The following is a 17295-nucleotide window of genomic DNA, read 5'->3' as shown; positions in this document are numbered from 1 at the left end:
AACCACATTGTGGCTGTGACACGAATAATCGCTTTCCTACATTTACTTACTTTCTGCAGTAATACACATAAGGCTCAGCTTAAGAATTTCACAATATACTTAAATTTCTGATCAAGCTGATTTGAATTAAGTACACCATGCTAACCTTTTTCAATAGAACTTTACAACATACTATAAAACTGTTGTTTAAACAATCCTTCCCATAATTACCACCAATAAATGATACCTTTTATTGCCATTAGAACACTCTTAGTTACCGGTTTCCAGAGATTGCTGCAGTAACCTGTACATAACTTTGTGCTATGTTGTTAATACTTTTATGGTTTTCTTTTTAGAATTCTGAAACTGGAAAGGTTTAAGAAAACATGCAAAATTCTGAGGATACACGTAAGTGAAATATTTAATGTCCATCATTCATAAAAGTTACATTGTTTACATAGGGTTCATTAGTATATAATAAAAATGTCATCTTAATGAAAGATTTTCTGGCAAGTCTTTTATATGTTAATTTGTTTAACATATGCTTTGGCGATACAGCTAAATAGGAATATATTTTAAAAAATCTTTCTGCAAATAGTTGCTTAACAGTTACAAAACCTCATTACTAAGAGTTGGTTATTGTTACACTTGCTTGTTTTCTTGTAATAATCATCTGTGATTTGGACTGGGAATCTTAGGATCAACTTTATGTAGCAAACTTGCTCATTGCATAGTGACTATGTAAGCAGGTCAGGGACCCACAAATTATATCCTTATACTCTGAAGTCACTGTTAAAGTACACACTGTACTGCTCATGTTTTCTTATATTGATGAAGAGTTTGGGGATTGTTTTATTCTTGATGCTGATGGGAATTTCTTTTTAAAACAAGTCCATTTTATACAAGTCAAAAAATTAACACCAAAGGAAATAATTTTACACTGTGCAATAGTATTGCTACCTCATTCTTTTTGATTTTAGATATATATATGTATATAACATATTGGAAATGCACTGTACTGCTTCCTTTCAAAAGAAAAGTTTAAATTAGTTGGAACAATTAGCTATGTGTTTACATAAAGTTAACTATGTTTGCATCAAATAAAATGTTTATTAATGAAAGGTATTATACAAGAAACATCAAAGAGAAATTCATCATACAGAAATGTACACTATATGTGACAGATGGAAAAGTGCATGCAGAGTTGTCTCATTTTAAAAAAATTAATTGGGAAATAATAGTACTAAAGTTACTGGGTTCTGATTCCTATTATCTCAGATGAGTGAAAGGTTCTCCTTGAATTTACAAAAATCCATTTAACAGATATGACTAGTACACATTAGCAAGCAAGTGGAATGAATGCACTCAGATTTTATTTTACAAGTATTTGTGCTTGACAAATGTGATTTTTTTAAAAAAAAGAAAAGATTTATTTGAATATGGGCTGGGTAGATTGCTGCCAGGTTGCTCTGGTTTTATACATAGGTTCTCTAAATTTGTTTGATACCACACAATTTGTTGAAGCCTTCAGTTCTGTTAATTAGACACCATAAAATAACATATGTTTTGTTAACATTCAGGAAATTACATCAAGTCTTTTATTTTTATTTTTTGGCTCAATGGATTTTTAAATGTATGATTATCATAACCTAATATTGTCTTTGTCTTCACTGCAGTGGATTTCCGATCAAACTTTTCCCCTTCTTTTAATACTTTAGGGAATTTTCAAACGTCGGGATGTTTGGCTGTAATGCCCCATGATTTGTTCTCCCTGAAAGAAATCATAGTGACAATTTATTAAACTACAGAGCAACCTGGCTTTTCAGGGTCTGCAATTCTATTTTGTGCTCAATATACCTAGCATTAAATCTTGATTCATTTCATCATACTATTTAGGTTATACTTGTCATGCAATTACTTTAGCTCCTAGTTTTCTGGCTCTTTTAGAAGAGGACTAAGACAGGGTTTCAGTATCAAATCAGTGGGGCATTACTTTGCATGTTCAAAAGATGAGTTAAAAGGCTAAATCTAAATTGCACCAGCAGTAGCATATACACTGAATAGGAAGAAATTGAAAACCTAAGAAGGAACTGTACTTTAAAATAATTAAAAGGCTGTGTTTCTGTGTTTAATACCAATTGTTCATAGGTACCATAAAAGCAAAGAGACACATGGGTACATGTAGACCTTAAATTTTAAAAAAGAAACAAAAATTACCCCCGCAAAAAAAAACCAAACAAAAAACTGATGGGAAATAAAACTCCTTAGATTCAAAATGGTTTATTCACACAGATTTAATAAGATATATCACAATTGTTTGGTCCATAAATATTTAGGGGAAATAGTTTCTATACAATGCATTTATCAATAAACAAAGAAACATGGACAATTTTGCTAGACCACTTACTGTACTATAAACACGAAGCTCAATATATAAGATTATTGGTTTTATCAACTATATCTGAAAGAGTGCACAACTGCTTTCTATGACATGTTTGTCCCCTCTAACAGGATACACCATAAAAAGAGTTTCAGAAATAAGAGGTAAAACAGTACAAAACTATTGAGGTGTCAAAAGGGCTTAAAACAGTTAATTTAACAAACAACACATATATCCTGATTTTTCACAAACTTACTCCCAAGGTATATCATAAGGCACATAGTAGAACTGAGTTTTAATTAGTCTACTTAATAAAGTAGATCTCTAGTACCATATATTGTTCTGTCAAAGAACAAAATTTATAAGTATCAATATTTTTACCTGTAAAAGTGTATTAATAAAGATCTCAGCCTTACCAAGGTCTTTTGGTCTGGTTAGTGGTAAATGCCCATAAGGTAATAGAAATAGGAAAAGTCAAGATTCAATATCCATAGAAGATGATAACCATACTTGCTAAATATATAATGGCAAACACACCTTTCTTCTATTACAGTGTTAACATCTCTTCCATCATCTTTTTTAAAAATAAGCTACTTTTCTGTGCTAATTTTCTAAAAACCCTGAGCAAAAATTACAATAATGCACTTTAATGTGGGCAGTGAACTGTCAATATGTAACCACACATTTATACAGCCAAAAAGGACACCTTTAAAATATATTAAATAGCCACTTTGACCACCAAAAAGAGATTTGATGGTGTCTAAAAAGTGGGGTATATGTGCAAAGTTATTCTTAACAATCCACTAAAAGCAAGACATAGATCTTGACTGGTTTTTGTCCGTTTTTGTTTCTGAGACTCTCCACAATCTAATTGGTGTTCAACTACAATAAAAGGATACAAATGAACATTCACCACTGCCCAGACCATTCAGACTTTTAGCTTAAATAAAACTAAAAAAAAAGAAAGATTGCTATTGTAAACTAAGAAATGTATTTAGATCAGCATCCACAAGGCTTCTGAGTTTATCGGCTTTGAAATTGCTCACTGCCAATTCCTGGTTTTGTATGATTTTTGCTAACATTTTTTTTGTTTTATACAAATTTTAACTTTAAAAAGTTAAAGTATATGCTGGAGATATTAATGAACTAAAGATTTTAAGTTCCTGTGTTAAACAAAGCGTCTGATACAATCTCAGGAAACATCTAAAGAAAATTCAATAAAGTAATGAATAAATTGTACTGAAAAGCTTTTCCTTAAACATCTTAATAAATTATATTTTGCTTATTTCCATTTTCCCTGAAAAAAAAAAAAAAGTAGGATTTATCAAAAGTTCATTTGAATAGTACACATGCATACACCTTCTTGAAAATTAATTTTGTGCTCAATAAAGTAACTGGGCAACCTTTTGTCTGCTTTGAAGGTACAGCATCGAAGCCATGTAGTCAACTGCAATTTTTACCTTTTCTAAATGCAAAAATTCAGAGCTGCTTGACAGACAAAAATTAAAACCCCTCCCTAGGCAGCATTTCAGAGGTAGGACTCTCCACTTGCATTGTTACTCTGCTATTGTTACTTTAATGACATCCTTATGGGAATGAGCTCACTCTGGAAGGTGTTTTCTACATCTTGCCTCCTTAATGCGAGGCACAAATTTGGAGCCCAACGGCCTGGTCCTGCCATCCTCACCCACACGTGCTCTCATCACTGGGTCTCTCTCCAAGTCCTCCATCCAGGCATGGCTTTCAGTGGTGGCCAAGGACGTCCCAGCTGGGTGCAGAACTGGCAGAGGAGTGTTTAGCTGTCCCAGTGAGACTCATCAGTGCTCAGGGAGGAGCAGGCTTGCAACTACTGCATTAAGAAAGAGCACTGGTACTTCCAGTCTGACTGTTTTGTGATGCGTTTAATTCATTTTGTATTTATTTTTCCACGTTTAAAAAATAAATTGTACAAAACTTTTGGATGCATTATGAAAATAAAATTAAATTTGGGGTTTTTAAATGCTTTAAGTGAACATACAATCTTGAAGCAGCATTCTTTTGGCTATAATTAAAATGGTTTTTATCTAGTTATCAGGGAGGAATTGAGGGGTTTTTTGGGGGGGTAACAATCAATTTTTTTCAAGGTTCTGGAAATAAGTAACATACAATTTTAAGAGGCACTTATTGGAATGATTCATCACCATCTCTTCAGTTATTTGATAAATTTAAAGAATTTGAGTACAATTTACCAACAATAAATGTTCATTTATTATAGCAACATATTACTTCAAACTCATTTGCCAGGTGGCTGCAGATGCTACACATCAAGCTGTTTATTTTCCCAAATATTTTGTGGGTTTGTTTGTTTGTTTGTTTTTAAAAGGCTTTAAAATAATAATAATAATTATAATAATTATAATAATAATAATAATGAAGAGTAAGAATTTAAAAAAAAAAAAAAAAAAGGAACTGTTAGAAAAGGTTCGTTAAGGTAGTTTGTGAGGGGCTCCCGGATTCGTGGCTGTCCAAGTTAGAGGTCACTGATGTCACTACAGTGATAGTGGGATTGGTCAGGTCTGTTAAAGTGGTCGCAGTGCCGGGTGGAGTGAGTGCGCCGCTGTCTGCTGAGGGCGGTGCCGGGAGCGAGGTGCCGTCAGCTTTATCGACACCCCCATTCTCCTGCCGCAAAAGGTTCCTTCTGAATTTGGCTCTTGCGTTTTGAAACCAAACCTGCAAACCAATCCCAATGGATTTCTTTACCGATGCTTGTTTTGCTTTGCTTATTTTTGTCTTTGTTCTTGCTTTTTAAATTCATTTGTGATGATTGATTTTGTGTGGCACATCACCTAAGTCATTCTATAGCTTTTCTTGCTACTGGTGGTTCTGACTCTCTGTGCACAGGCTCAGTGCTGCAGGTGCTTACAGCCCTCAGAGAGCAGCCTCGAGAAAAATCCGCTCGCTCGCTTACCCAGAGAAAGCAACTCTCTTGATGGCCACATAGTGTTTCTTGGGTTGGGTAGCTTTGGGGTCAACACACATAAAGATTGAGGCAAAGGGTGAGTGAGCAGATTTTTGCCAAGGCTGAAAGCTTGCCTTGATTACTTAAAAAGGCTGAAGAGGAAGGAGGGGTAATTACACCATCTCTGTCTTACAGATTGTTGATATGGGTCATCTAGTCTTTCTGTTCTGTAAGGTTCACTGACAGTGTTTGAGGTGACATGTAACACAGACAAGGAATTGCCACTAATAGATTCTCCTTCTACCTCACTCACTGCCCTTCTTTGGCACTCTGCATGTAATACACACCTCGTTTTACCTTCACTGAGCTATCACAGACCATATAGGGATTTTTAACATAATTTGCTAGGCTGTCCTTCACAAGGAACTGCCTTTTGACTATGCAGGCCCTTAAGGAAAACAGTTGTCTAACAAGCATTGAGAGGGGGAGCCAGCTGGTCCTGGAGGATTATATTGGTCAAAGCTTGCTTCAAACACATCAGGGATGTGCTTACTGAGGGGCCACATTAACTCCTTCAGGGGAGCCCAATGGCTTCACCCATAAAATCAGTACATTTGCCACCTCTACCCTTAGTGCAGTCACCACAGAGAGTCCACCAGCCCCAGGATATCTACTGGGTGGGTAGACTCTGAAGACATTTTCCTCATGGTGAGGATGCAGCTAATCATAAAACAGTTTGGTGTTTGGCTGCCTTGGGGCAGTAAGGCACACATTTGGCACTTCTGCCACATACCCCTCTGCACACCCACTAGGGACACGCCCGGCAAAAGTATTTCTATGTATATTGCTATAGTTACACATAAGGGAAAGACTGACGACTAGCAGGGGAAAATTCTGTCAAGCCTGTGATGTGACTTCTTACCTGCAGAACTCTCTTGGTTAGGCCTGTTTTCTGGGCAAGCTGCTTGAGGTCCTTGGCATCTGGATTGTGGTTGATAGCAAAGTAGGACTTCATGGTACGAAGCTGGTGGTGTTTAAAGGAGGTACGCATGCGCTTTGTTTTCTGGGATGGGGGATAAGGCTGCTGGTCTCTGTCCAGGTGATCTGCCTCATTCTCATTACAACCTGTTGAATAAACAAAGTGGAACAGTTAGTGGCCATACAGCATGCAGGATAAATTAATCAGGGAGGGAGGCAGGAAGGCAGGCAGGAAGGCAGGCAGGAAGGCAGGAAGGCAGGAAGGCAGGCAGGAAGGCAGGAAGGCAGGCAGGAAGGCAGGCAGGAAGGCAGGAAGGCAGGAAGGAAGGCAGGAAGGCAGGCAGGAAGGCAGGAAGGCAGGAAGGAAGGCAGGAAGGCAGGCAGGAAGGCAGGAAGGCAGGAAGGCAGGAAGGAAGGCAGGCAGGCAGGCAGGAAGGCAGGCAGGAAGGAAGGAAGGCAGGAAGGCAGGAAGGCAGGAAGGCAGGAAGGAAGGAAGGAAGGAAGGAAGGAAGGAAGGAAGGAAGGAAGGAAGGAAGGAAGGAAGGAAGGAAGGAAGGAAGGAAGGAAGGAAGGAAGGAAGGAAGGAAGGAAGGAAGGAAGGAAGGAAGGAAGGAAGGAAGGAAGGAAGGAAGGAAGGAAGGAAGGAAGGAAGGAAGGAAGGAAGGAAGGAAGGAAGGAAGGAAGGAAGGAAGGAAGGAAGGAAGGAAGGAAGGAAGGAAGGAAGGAAGGAAGGAAGGAAGGAAGGAAGGAAGGAAGGAAGGAAGGAAGGAAGGAAGGAAGGAAGGAAGGAAGGAAGGAAGGAAGGAAGGAAGGAAGGAAAAGTACAGATGTGATTAATTAATGAGACCAAAAGAGGTTCAGAATTTTATCATTTCCTATCCTTATAACATGCTATGTCCCCCAGGCCTGTACCTACTAAGGGCAGACTTAGAAAGTTCTCCTTTGGCATTTATTTCAAACAAGTATTTTCCCTGTGGTAATGGTTTTGCTTTGGGCACTCAAAGAGTCATTTGAAGTCTCATTCAGATTTGAAATCTTACTCATTGAAACATTCTTAGCTTGAGAGAAGAGTAAAGGTCAAACCAGAATTTTGAATGTTCCTGAGCTTTTCCCCCAAATCACAAGCACCTATAAAAAGAGATGTACAGCAGAAAAGTTTGTTATGACAGTTCATCAAGAAAGCTGAGTTTTTTTGCTGATAAAATAAATGCTTTTGGACTCTGCCTGAGAGTTTATATGAACTGCTTGAAGTCCTTCATCTGTAAAATATATCCAGGAAGCAGTTGCATCAAGACTTGCCCCAGTCCCCCAGTCCCAGTCAGGAGCAGGTCTTAGTACTGGTTTAGGACATTTCTACAAGCAGGCAGCTAGGGACTCAAAACTTCAAGTTTCTCTGCTTTCCCTGATTCAGTATTTTCAGAGTGTCTATGAAGATAGGTTTGTTTCAAATTGCACTTTTATGGGTGTGAATTGTACACAACAGTACCAGCTTTTTGGGGATGGTGGCATCATTACTACACATTGGAGAAAGAAATTATAGTATTAGCAAAAAGAAAAGTAAGAAATGCATCTGTGTTTTTCCTTTCAGCTTAAACAAAAGGGTTAGCAATTTCTAGGACCTCATAAGTATAGTTCAGTCACATAGGAGAAAATTAATGGTGTCATCATAGCAGAGAATATTACTTAAAGAAGTGCTAATTAAAAATGTTTCAGAATATCTGTAAATTAGATTGTCATTAGTTGTTCATTTTGATTTTTGAACTGCTTTCCAATAGTTACTGGATTATTTACAAAGCCTAGCTGATCTCCATTATTGAGAGAGAGAAGAGAAAGAGCACAATACAGAGACACTGATGTTGGCAGTGCTGAAAACAGAGGCAAAGCAACTTGAAACCACAAGAAAATAAAAAGCTTCTTGAAGGTGCTTTCTCTTTTGAATTATAAGACAAGTCAACATGAACAGATGCTGGTAAGACAAGACTTTGACAGAAAATCAGGTGAATATTTAATTATAGCTAGCTTTGCTCCTTGTCTTGGTAAGAAGTATATCTGTACTTTCAAACAAAGTAAGCTGACACTTCTGAAAAGACCAGGAGTTGAAAGTTGCCTTAAAAACAATTTCAGACCAGATTTGGATTGTATTTACTACTTTTTTTCACAAGCAATCACACTGCCTTTAGTCAAACTGCGTGGGCTGTAACTTATGAGCTGACATAAATCAGAGTACCAGAATTCAGTCCTCAGGTTTTACTTCAGAGTTGCAAGCTGCTTGTTTGTGTTGTTTTCCTTGGGCCACTCAGGCTTACAGAAGCAGCACAAACTTCCTCAGGCTCCTCTGTCCTGCTTATTGTCTTTGTTGCTATACTCCGCTCTCTTTTTTACTCCTTTTCTTTTTCTTTTTCCTTTTTTTTTTTTTTTTTTTTTTTTTTTGTCAGTGGTCTATTTTATTTTGGTTTTTATTTTCAAGAGAGAATGAGAGGAGGGCTCTGTTTTACACAGTGTTGTGTGGTTTGGCCACATCACAGAGCAGAGTCTTACACTATCTCCTGGTGAACTAAGGGAAAGCACAAAGTCAGGCAAGACACTGCTCATTTCTTTGCAGCGGGATTGGAGGGTCATTTGATTTTTGCTTTCAAAACAGCTAAAACAGTTTGCTTCTTATTGCCAAGAATTCTTGAAGTGAACTCTTCATAGTTTTTCTCACACACACACACACAAGTAATGAAATAAAGTAAGCAGCTCTTTGAGGAACAGATGTGTAAAATATTTTCCTAGGGAAATCTTCACTGTCTCATTTCTATATTCTCTAAGGTGTAAGTCAACAGTTTCCCTCAAAATACATATTAATTATATGATATAAGATGTAATAAGAGAAAGCCTTGAATGTTTTAAGTACTTTTGAATAGTTTCTTCCATTTTTCACATTAATTCCAGACAGCTTGCAAGTTTGAGTGACTCCTACCTCATAACATTTTGAGCTATTTATTGTGTTTCCACTTTTACAACCGAGGAGCTGTGAAAAAGAAATAAAACTAGCAAACAAAATACAGAATAGAAAAACTGCTGTAGATTCTGCAGCAGAGTCTGATTTTCCATTCTGGACCGGGGCTCAGCTCCCCTGAAACATAACGTGCACACCAATCCGAGCCAGGGCCTGCTGGATGGCTGTGAAAGCACACATGCTCATGCTCAGCTGGGTGAAGCTTTTGGCTCCATCGGACTTTCGTTTTTAAAGCTCGGGGTCGTTTTCCATAATAGCTTCTTGTTAATTGTGTGGACGCCGCGGCTGGGACTGTTTGGGAAGGTACTCGGCTCAGTGGGGGGGTCCCAGCAGAGCCGCAGTGCCCGGAGAGCCGCGGGTGCGGAGCTGCGGAGCGCGGCGGTGTCGGGCTCGGAGCGCTGTGCCGCAGGGGCCGTGTGCGGGGCCGTGCTCGCCATCCCGCGGCACCGTGCTCGCCATCCCGCGGCACATCGCCACACGGCCCGCACGCCAGCCCCGGGCCCGGGCTCCGGGGCTCGCTGCTCCCTCGGAAAGCGGCCGCCGTGCGTCCGACATTGAATTTCTGCGGACTGCTTGCCCTTTGTAAATGATTACGTGCAAGAGCAATTACTGAGTCACAGGGCAGAGAATGAAAAATGTGTGTAGGGAAGTGGCTGCCAATTAGAGGCTCTTTTTTCTCTCAAGAAGCGATTTCATCTACTGCAATTCATTTCTTTGCTGTTCCAGGTTCGCTTTCCTCCCCCTGGATCTGGAGCTCAGTGGGTCAATGAGCTGTTTGCACCGGATGCGCGGTTTCGCTACAAACTTTCTCTAGCTATGTGTCTACTCTGGACATAGCTAGATAATGCTTGTAAAAACATAAAATCACGGCCCTAACAAAAGAGATTTCTTAGCCATCTAGCCTAAGTCCAGAGCATCACAGCGTCTGTTGATTTGTTTTGTTTTTTCTTTCCGTTGTCCGGAGGATTCTATGAGTTCTCAATGCAATCGGCTGTATTTTCATAATGGGTGGTGCTTTTTAATCTGATTTGGAATCAGTGGTACATCTTACATGGTCCATTGTTGTAAAGAAGGGAAGTTTTAAGACCAGCACACAAAAAATTATGTCACCGTTTGCAAATATTGTCTCTCTTGAGTCCTGATCTGAAGTTTAAGGGGAGCTTTATCTTATCTACAACTCTTCATCTTACTATAACTTCTGATTCTAATGTTAACGCTAAATTGTCCCTAGAAATATTTCCCTTTAGGAACCTGGGGATTCGGGTGATGCTGTGTGGACCAGGGTTAGAGACCAGAGCAGAGCGCGGGCGCACGGGAAATCCACCATTGGAAGCTGGGTCTGAATTAATCCTGGCTGCGCTACAGGTTCCCTTTTCTTTAGCAGCTTTCAGGATTGATTGGAAGCCGCTCCGTAGCCAGGGATTCCAATGTCATCTTCAATTAACAAGGAACAATTAGCGCAGTGATTACCCCGGCTCCAAGGTCTACGCATCAGAGGAGATGAAATGGCCTTGCACAGCTCCCTGGTTCCCAGCTAAAGCCCGTTTCACGAGCGGCCCCAGAGGAGGTGCTGGGGAAGGGGTGGGGAGGGCAGGGGGGCGGTGGAAGATTCCTTATGGATCTCAGTGGCAGCGTGTTGAACTCGGTGCAGGGGAGAGAGCTCCGGGCAGAGAGCGATGCACTGTTACCGACCCGCGATTGTGGGAAGGGGAGGCCCTGATCCCTCTCCCTGCTCCCCGGTGGGGCCAGCGGTCCGCAGCCCTGGGGCCGGCACCCCCGGCTCCCTGCCGGGCCGGCTCCACGCTTCACGGGGAAACACACTCCTGCTTCCTACGGCTTTCTTTCCTCTGTTACCGTCCGTGGGAAGCTTAAGTTTCGCTAAAACAATTTTGGAGTCGGGAGTTTGCTAATTCGTATTTACCCTTTCTGCTTTCGTCTTTCATCTAATGAAACCCTGCCTCAACTGCTTGGTCATTCCTGAAACTCCTTTACCTCTGGCCACTAGCACTGTTTATACACGGTTTGGGTGTATAAACCCAAGTGACTGGAGTTAGAGAGGATATTTAATACGGGGCAACACTTGTTCCTTTCCTACTGTTGAGAGAACAGAAATCATTCTCCCTAATTACATTTGTTAGAGTTTAGTTACAGGGAACAACATTTCTTCGTTGACCTCTTGTACAGTTTGATCATTTATGTGTCAGTAAAACAGAATTATTCGGCCTGAAGAATTAATCACTATAAATTCCATATATAAATCGAGTTATATACATACAACATTGGCATTGTAGAAACCGTATCCTATAATTTTTATTCTATTTTTCCTGATTCATTCGGTTACTCCTCATTTGAGGTTTAAGTGGTGAAATGCTTTTAGCGAATCAAATATAAATAATAACTGTATCTCTGAGATTCCAACAGAGAAATAGCTATATGGCTTTGGGGTTGGGGATTTTTTTGTGGGTTGGTTGTTTGTTTGTTTGGGGGGGGGTTGTTTTGGTTTTTGTTTTTGTTTTCTCTTTACCCTGGGAAGTGGCTAAGTTTGGGTGTTTGACATTAATAGGCTAAGACAGCCTTTGAGGAGGGCTGCTGTTAGCTTTCCTGCAAAGGCTCCAACCCTCAGAGGGCTGTTTGTTTGATTTTCCAATGGCTAAGCAAGATTTGGCCTGGCCGAGTTAGTCGTGCACTGCCTGGCTGAGGGGAACCCTGAGAACGCTCTTTCCAGGGGAGCGGGAGGCAGACTCGGCGTGTGTTTTCCCACCTGAGTTGTAGCTGACGATGTCCACTCCCAAGGCAGGGCTCTTTCTTTTCCTGGGCCTCCCCTTCTGGACCGTGCCAGTGCCGTTGAAGTAAGGCAGGGCCAGCCCTCCGCTCTTGGCAGCCAGCTCGGTGTAGCTCAGCTGAGGGGGGTATTCTCCTTGCAAAAGGGACTCGAAGTGGGCCCTGCAGTAAACCAGGTTGTCCTTCATGCCAAAGTGATCGCCCGTGGTCAGAGTCTTGTTGCAGGTGGTGCAGGTGAAGCAGCTCAGGTGATAAACCGATTCCCTGGCTCTCATGACCATTTCAGAGGCTGAGATCCCAAGGTGGCAGCGGGCACATCTCTGCACGGAGAACCTTCTGAAGGAAACAGGGAAGTGGGCATCAACTAGAACGGCAAAGGCAGAGCTCGCCCCGGTGCCTCCCGCCTTCCCTCCCGGGCCACGTGAGGGAGCCTGTCCCCGACAGGGTCGTGCCCCCGGCCCCAGGACGGCCCGTGGCCCCGGCCGTGGCCCCTGGCCCGTCTGATGTCGGGACAGCCTCGGGGAGCCGGCCCTGAGGTCCCGGGGGAGCGGCTCGCACTCCCCGCCGAGCTGAGCTGTTCTCCGCGGAGCTGGGCGAAGGCCCCGCCGCTGCCCGTGGGCACGGGGCCAGGCGGGCCGGAGCGGGGCTCAGCGGGGCCGCTCTCCTGGCGCTCCTGGCCACACGACAGGAGCCACGGGGCGCTGGCCGGCGGCACAGCCGAAACACACGGACAAGCGGGGCCGGGCGGGCCGCCGGGCTCCGGCCCTCGGGAAAAGCGGCAAGATGAGGGCAGAGGGGAATTTCCGTCGGGTCTTTACGGAGGGAAAGCGCGGAGCAGCGGGAGAGCCTTGGCCTGTTTGTGCACCGCCACACACGCTCAGTCAGCGCGTCCCCTGACGGCCCGTTCAGTTTTGAAACGTGAGACTTTTCTGAGGGGACTAAGGATTAAGGAATCGCTGACTGCGAAAAGCTACCTTTGAAAGCCCGTGTGGAGAAAAGACCGTTTCGGTTCACAGTGCCTTTTGAGGGGACGTGTTTTGAACCCATGAGGACTGATTGCTGTACCTGTAGTAATCCTCCTTGCAGTAAATACTGCCGTCCTTGGCAAAGCAGGTGAGTTCTGACTCCAAAGCCAGTTTACATTCACAGCACTTAAGACACCTGAGGTGCCATTGTTTGTCAACAGCCAGCAGGTAATATCTGTCTGAGATCTTCCCTCCACAACCAGCACACAAAGCAGGCTTCTCGGGGCTCATGGGGGGCATGTTCTGCAAAACAACCACACCACAAGGGATGAGACAGGGGCAGAAAGACAGGCAGGCAGGCCGGGCTGGGGACGGGCCCTGCGCAGGGTCCAGGGCTCGTACAAAGGCACGGCTCTCTGGAACCAAGCTCCTGGCTCCCGGTGGGAAGTTTAAGGAGGGACCGGGACCATCCCTGCCTTTACTGTGATTCACAGTAAACCTCTCCTAACGATCTCATGTCATTTCAATACGTGAAAGCAACGGATTAGGCCGCAGTAAGAAAAGCAGAGCCCATTCTTTTCTGAGGTTCTGAACTTACAGTCTGAGGTTTCCCCCTTTTTCTTTTTTAGCATTTTAATCTCAAAGCACTTCACAGAAATAGCATTTTTAGTAGGAAAATACTGGTTCCTAAAGTTTCTGGCAGAGGGTTCAGGCTTGTACTCATTCTGTGGCACATTTTTCACCCGTATTTAAACGACCCGCAACCACATCTCTAAAGAAATACAGGCCTTTTAAAATAGGAGTGAGAGAAAGGGGACAGGTGGATGGTGTAAAAAGCAGTGAGTGTGAACGCTCACAAGCCCGGCCAGGGACGTGGGTGGAAAGGTGGCACAGGCTCAAACCAGCATCTTTTTGTCAGTAAACTTTTTTGAGTTCCCATTGATCTTCTCCCCACGAGGAGTGCCGCTCAGGACAAAGGGAGACGGAGGGACGGCGGAGACAAAAGCTCGGCCGTGAAACTTGGGTCAGATTTTGCTGATAAAGTAACAGGGAAAAAAGCCCAAACATCTTGTTCAAAAGTCGCAACTGTTTTAAAGTGGCAACTCCGCATTCATTTTTCAATCTGAAGTTGTGTTCCTCGCCCCCTTTCCTTTTCAGCAATTGAAAGGTGAGTTAAATTTACATTGCAAATCCTCATGTAACAAAGAATGAGTTTATTTAAGAGAGGGGGATAAAGGACCAAAGCCTTAAAGCAGTTTTCCAGGCCGATATTTCGTGTGCAGAGCTTTGTGCGCGATCGGCGGAAGCCCTACAAGTTGGAGAAAGGGAGATCTCGCTTTGCACAAAGCCAAGCGTGACACTCGATTTCCCTGCCATCCTTTAGTACATATCTGAAGAATTTGGTTCTTTTGACTAAGGAAAGAGGAGATATTACTTTCTAAGCAAAGTAGTCGGCTGGCGTAACACTCAGAGAGAGTGGTGCCTCTGTATCAATCACACACTTTTAGACCAAAGACAGTTACGAAAAGTAAGCAGTCGCGGCTGAGGTTTAATTTAGGAGGCGCCAGAAGTGCAGAATAAAAGTAAAGCACACCTCGGGAGCTCCAGCTGCAGCCCTGCTCGCAGGGGCAGAGCGGCCGCAGGCAGCCGAACAGGGGTAAAAGGCTGCTCCGCCGCAAGGGCTGAAACCCCGTCCCTGATACGATTTAGAACAGTTTCCCCGTCGCTCCAGAGAGCACACGCAGCGACGTGGACTAGACAAATGTATAACCGAGCCTGGCCAGCACAGCACCCAGAGTTACGGGTGGGTTTACAGGGAGCCTCGGAAGGGGTTCCACAAGCAAGGGGTGAAGGGAAGGGACAGAGGGAAGCAGCGTCTTTCCTTTCCCCAAAGTCAGGGTCTATCCCGATGCGGGTCCATGCTTGCAGGGATTCCCCTGCAAAGAGCGCCAGCTCTGTTCTTACCGTGTCTCGGCCATTCATCTGTCCCCCTTTGGCCAGGCGGGACTCGGTCTTGGATCGCCTCTCCATCTCCTCCATGATTCCTTGGATGTGGCCTCCGGAGATCCCGTGGAAAAGCATGGCTGGGGGACGGAAAGGACAAGTATTTTCTTCTGCTCTGCACCCCACTATTTCCATATACAGACCCCAGAGTCTTTAGATCATCCAAAATGTTTACACCGAGGTGCACAGCGCAGGGAAGGAGGTTGCAATAGGAGCTTCTATTTGCGCAAGCACTGAGGGCTTCCTGAAAATGTGCAGAAAACAAACAAGGGGGAGAAAATGTAATAATAATTAGTTTTAAAAATAAAATAATAAAGAGCTAAAGGATCTGTTACTGTTCTGGAGAGCTGGGGCTTCTGACTGGAGAGACTTGGACCTGGGGCAGTAGAATCAGTCGGGAAAGGATATAGTTTTGAATACAAAGAAAGCAAAAAGAAGTGCTATTTTCAGCAGTCCCTGGTTGCTTTAAAGTTCCCAGTGCCTGTAGGTTGGATTTGGGACTGCTGCTTTCCGGAGCTCTGTCCAATTTGTTAAGGGACTAAAGCCAGCCCATTTTTGATAATTTAGTAGGAGGAGTTCTCTCCCTTGAGCTGCCACTGATTTTTATTCAGACAACAAAGACCTGTCATACTCCTCTCAACCCCTAGTGATGGGCAAGCAGTGACAAACATTACGGTCGGGGCTGTGGGTGGGGTGGGATTTATTACCTCCCCCAAATACGGAGTCCCAGGAGTTGGCGGGGACGGCGCCTGGCGAGGGGCAGGGTGGCCCGGGGCCGCTCTCTCCCCACCGGGGGCCCCGCTCCCCCCGGGCCGCTCAGCGGGAGCCTCCGTTCGGCGGCCGCTCGGGCTGGCCCCGCCGTGTCTGGCTCCGCCGCGGGAACGGGAGAAGGAAAAGGAGCCCCGGTGCGGGGCAGCTGAGGCGGGCCGGAGCGGAGGGGCGCTGAGGCGGGGGGAGCCGCGGAGGCAGGGGCGGCCCGGGCAGTTGGAGCGCTTCCCGGGACGCTGTCCGCCCTGCTGCCCCGCGGAGCCCCCGCCGGTACCCGCAGCAGGATGAGGCCCCTCTGCGGGACAGCCCCGGCCGGCCGGGGTCGCCCTGGCGGGGTTCTCTCCCCTCGCCCGCTCCCCAGCCGGGACTGCGAGAGATCACTGTGTGCAGGGGACCGGGCGATTCATTCCTTCCTGGCTAATCTCTCTGTCTGCTTTCCCTCCCCTCCTCTCCCCGATTTCCTACTTACTTTTCACACCACTCTTCCTTGCCTTTCCCTGAAACAGCTGCTGGCTGTTTCCTGACACCTCGATCCCTACTGAAGGATCTTCCTGGCGGCAGTCCTGCACTCCCTGCTCCCTGGGGGACACTCCACACCAAACCCTAGCGCGACTAGTGAAAGAAGTACCCCAGCCCTCACTTCCTTTCCAAAGCATCCCAGAGACATCCTCAGGGGCTCCTCGAGTCACCTCTTCCATGTAACCCAAGATTCAGGCAGCCAGTTTCCTCCCCTCTCTTTCCCCCTAAGTAGCTAAAATTAATGTTATTTGCAGATTGAATGTTGTTACATTCCTCCGAGTGCCAGAATACAGCTCATAAAACACAATTTCACACAAAGATGAAGTCAATCAAGTGAAATAAGCCGGGATTTTTTTTCTCTGTTGGCACACTAGACCCTGGACAGCAGGGCTGCTATTTACTGTAAGTAATGTAATTAGCCCTTTTGGATGGAAATCAATGTGTTGTATATATGTGTGTGTTTTAATAAGAGAGTAATAGCTATAAAACCAACGAGACTCAAAAAGGGCTGAGGGAATCTCCCTTAAAAAGGGCAGATCCCTCCAGAAGCCGTAATCTTCTGCAGAGAACTCCCGGAATGGGGAAAAAAAAAAAAAAAAAAAAATCTTTGTGGGGAAGGAGGAGGAGAAGATAGGCTTTCCTTGGAGAAAACAAGTCAATTAGCACAATAAGACATCAGGAAAAATAAACAAGGTGATTCAGTCCGGGATACGGGAGCTGTTCGCTCGGGATCCCCAATCCTCCTCCACCCCCTCCTTCCCGTCGCCGCTCCGCGACGCCCCGGCTGCTCGGGGAGAAAGAAGGGCGGAGGTGCTTCCCTCTCGGCCCCAGCCCCGCGGGGCTGCCTGGCCCGGGCCAGCCCGGCTGCGGGGCCGGAGGCTTTGTCGAGCGGCCCGAGAGGAGGGCAGGGCAGGGCAGGGCAAGGGGCAGGCGGGGAAGGGGAAGGGGAAGGGGAAGGGGAAGGGGAAGGGGAAGGGGAAGG

At 44.7% G+C, this 17295-nt stretch overlaps 1 protein-coding gene across 3 annotated transcripts; it reads right to left on the bottom strand.

The window, feature by feature from the left end:
• Window positions 1–382: 382 nt before the first annotated feature.
• Window positions 383–15531, bottom strand: LHX9 (LIM homeobox 9). 3 transcript variants are annotated; one of them, XM_058842765.1, is made up of 6 exons: window positions 15403–15505; window positions 14988–15106; window positions 13123–13325; window positions 12038–12393; window positions 6220–6422; window positions 383–5068 (listed from the first exon to the last, which is right to left on the bottom strand). In XM_058842765.1, the coding sequence occupies exons 2-6, from the start codon at window positions 15102–15104 to the stop codon at window positions 4811–4813; spliced, it is 1137 nt and encodes a 378-aa protein (XP_058698748.1). In that variant the 5' UTR covers window positions 15105–15106; window positions 15403–15505; the 3' UTR covers window positions 383–4810. The 3 variants fall into 3 exon arrangements, with proteins under 3 accessions (XP_058698748.1, XP_058698749.1, XP_058698747.1); XM_058842766.1 differs by lacking the exon at window positions 15403–15505 and having other exon boundaries at window positions 383–1750; window positions 14988–15161; XM_058842764.1 differs by having other exon boundaries at window positions 2244–5068; window positions 14988–15531.
• Between the last annotated feature and the right edge of the window lie 1764 nt (window positions 15532–17295).

This window comes from Poecile atricapillus, chromosome 7 (assembly GCF_030490865.1).
Source record: "Poecile atricapillus isolate bPoeAtr1 chromosome 7, bPoeAtr1.hap1, whole genome shotgun sequence".
Lineage (NCBI taxonomy): Eukaryota > Metazoa > Chordata > Aves > Passeriformes > Paridae > Poecile > Poecile atricapillus.
Note: the sequence above shows the minus strand (reverse complement) of the source record. Positions and strands in the feature narration are given on the sequence as shown.

Excerpts from the sequence above, each read along its gene's own strand:
- LHX9 (XM_058842764.1), bottom strand. The coding sequence starts at position 15,161 with ATGGAAATAGTGGGGTGCAGAGCAGAAGAAAATACTTGTCCTTTCCGT. Across the intron at positions 13,326-14,987 it reads AGATGAATGGCCGAGACACG|AACATGCCCCCCATGAGCCC; the intron begins GTAAGAACAGAG and ends GTTGTTTTGCAG. Across the intron at positions 12,394-13,122 it reads TGCAAGGAGGATTACTACAG|AAGGTTCTCCGTGCAGAGAT; the intron begins GTACAGCAATCA and ends TGTTTCCTTCAG.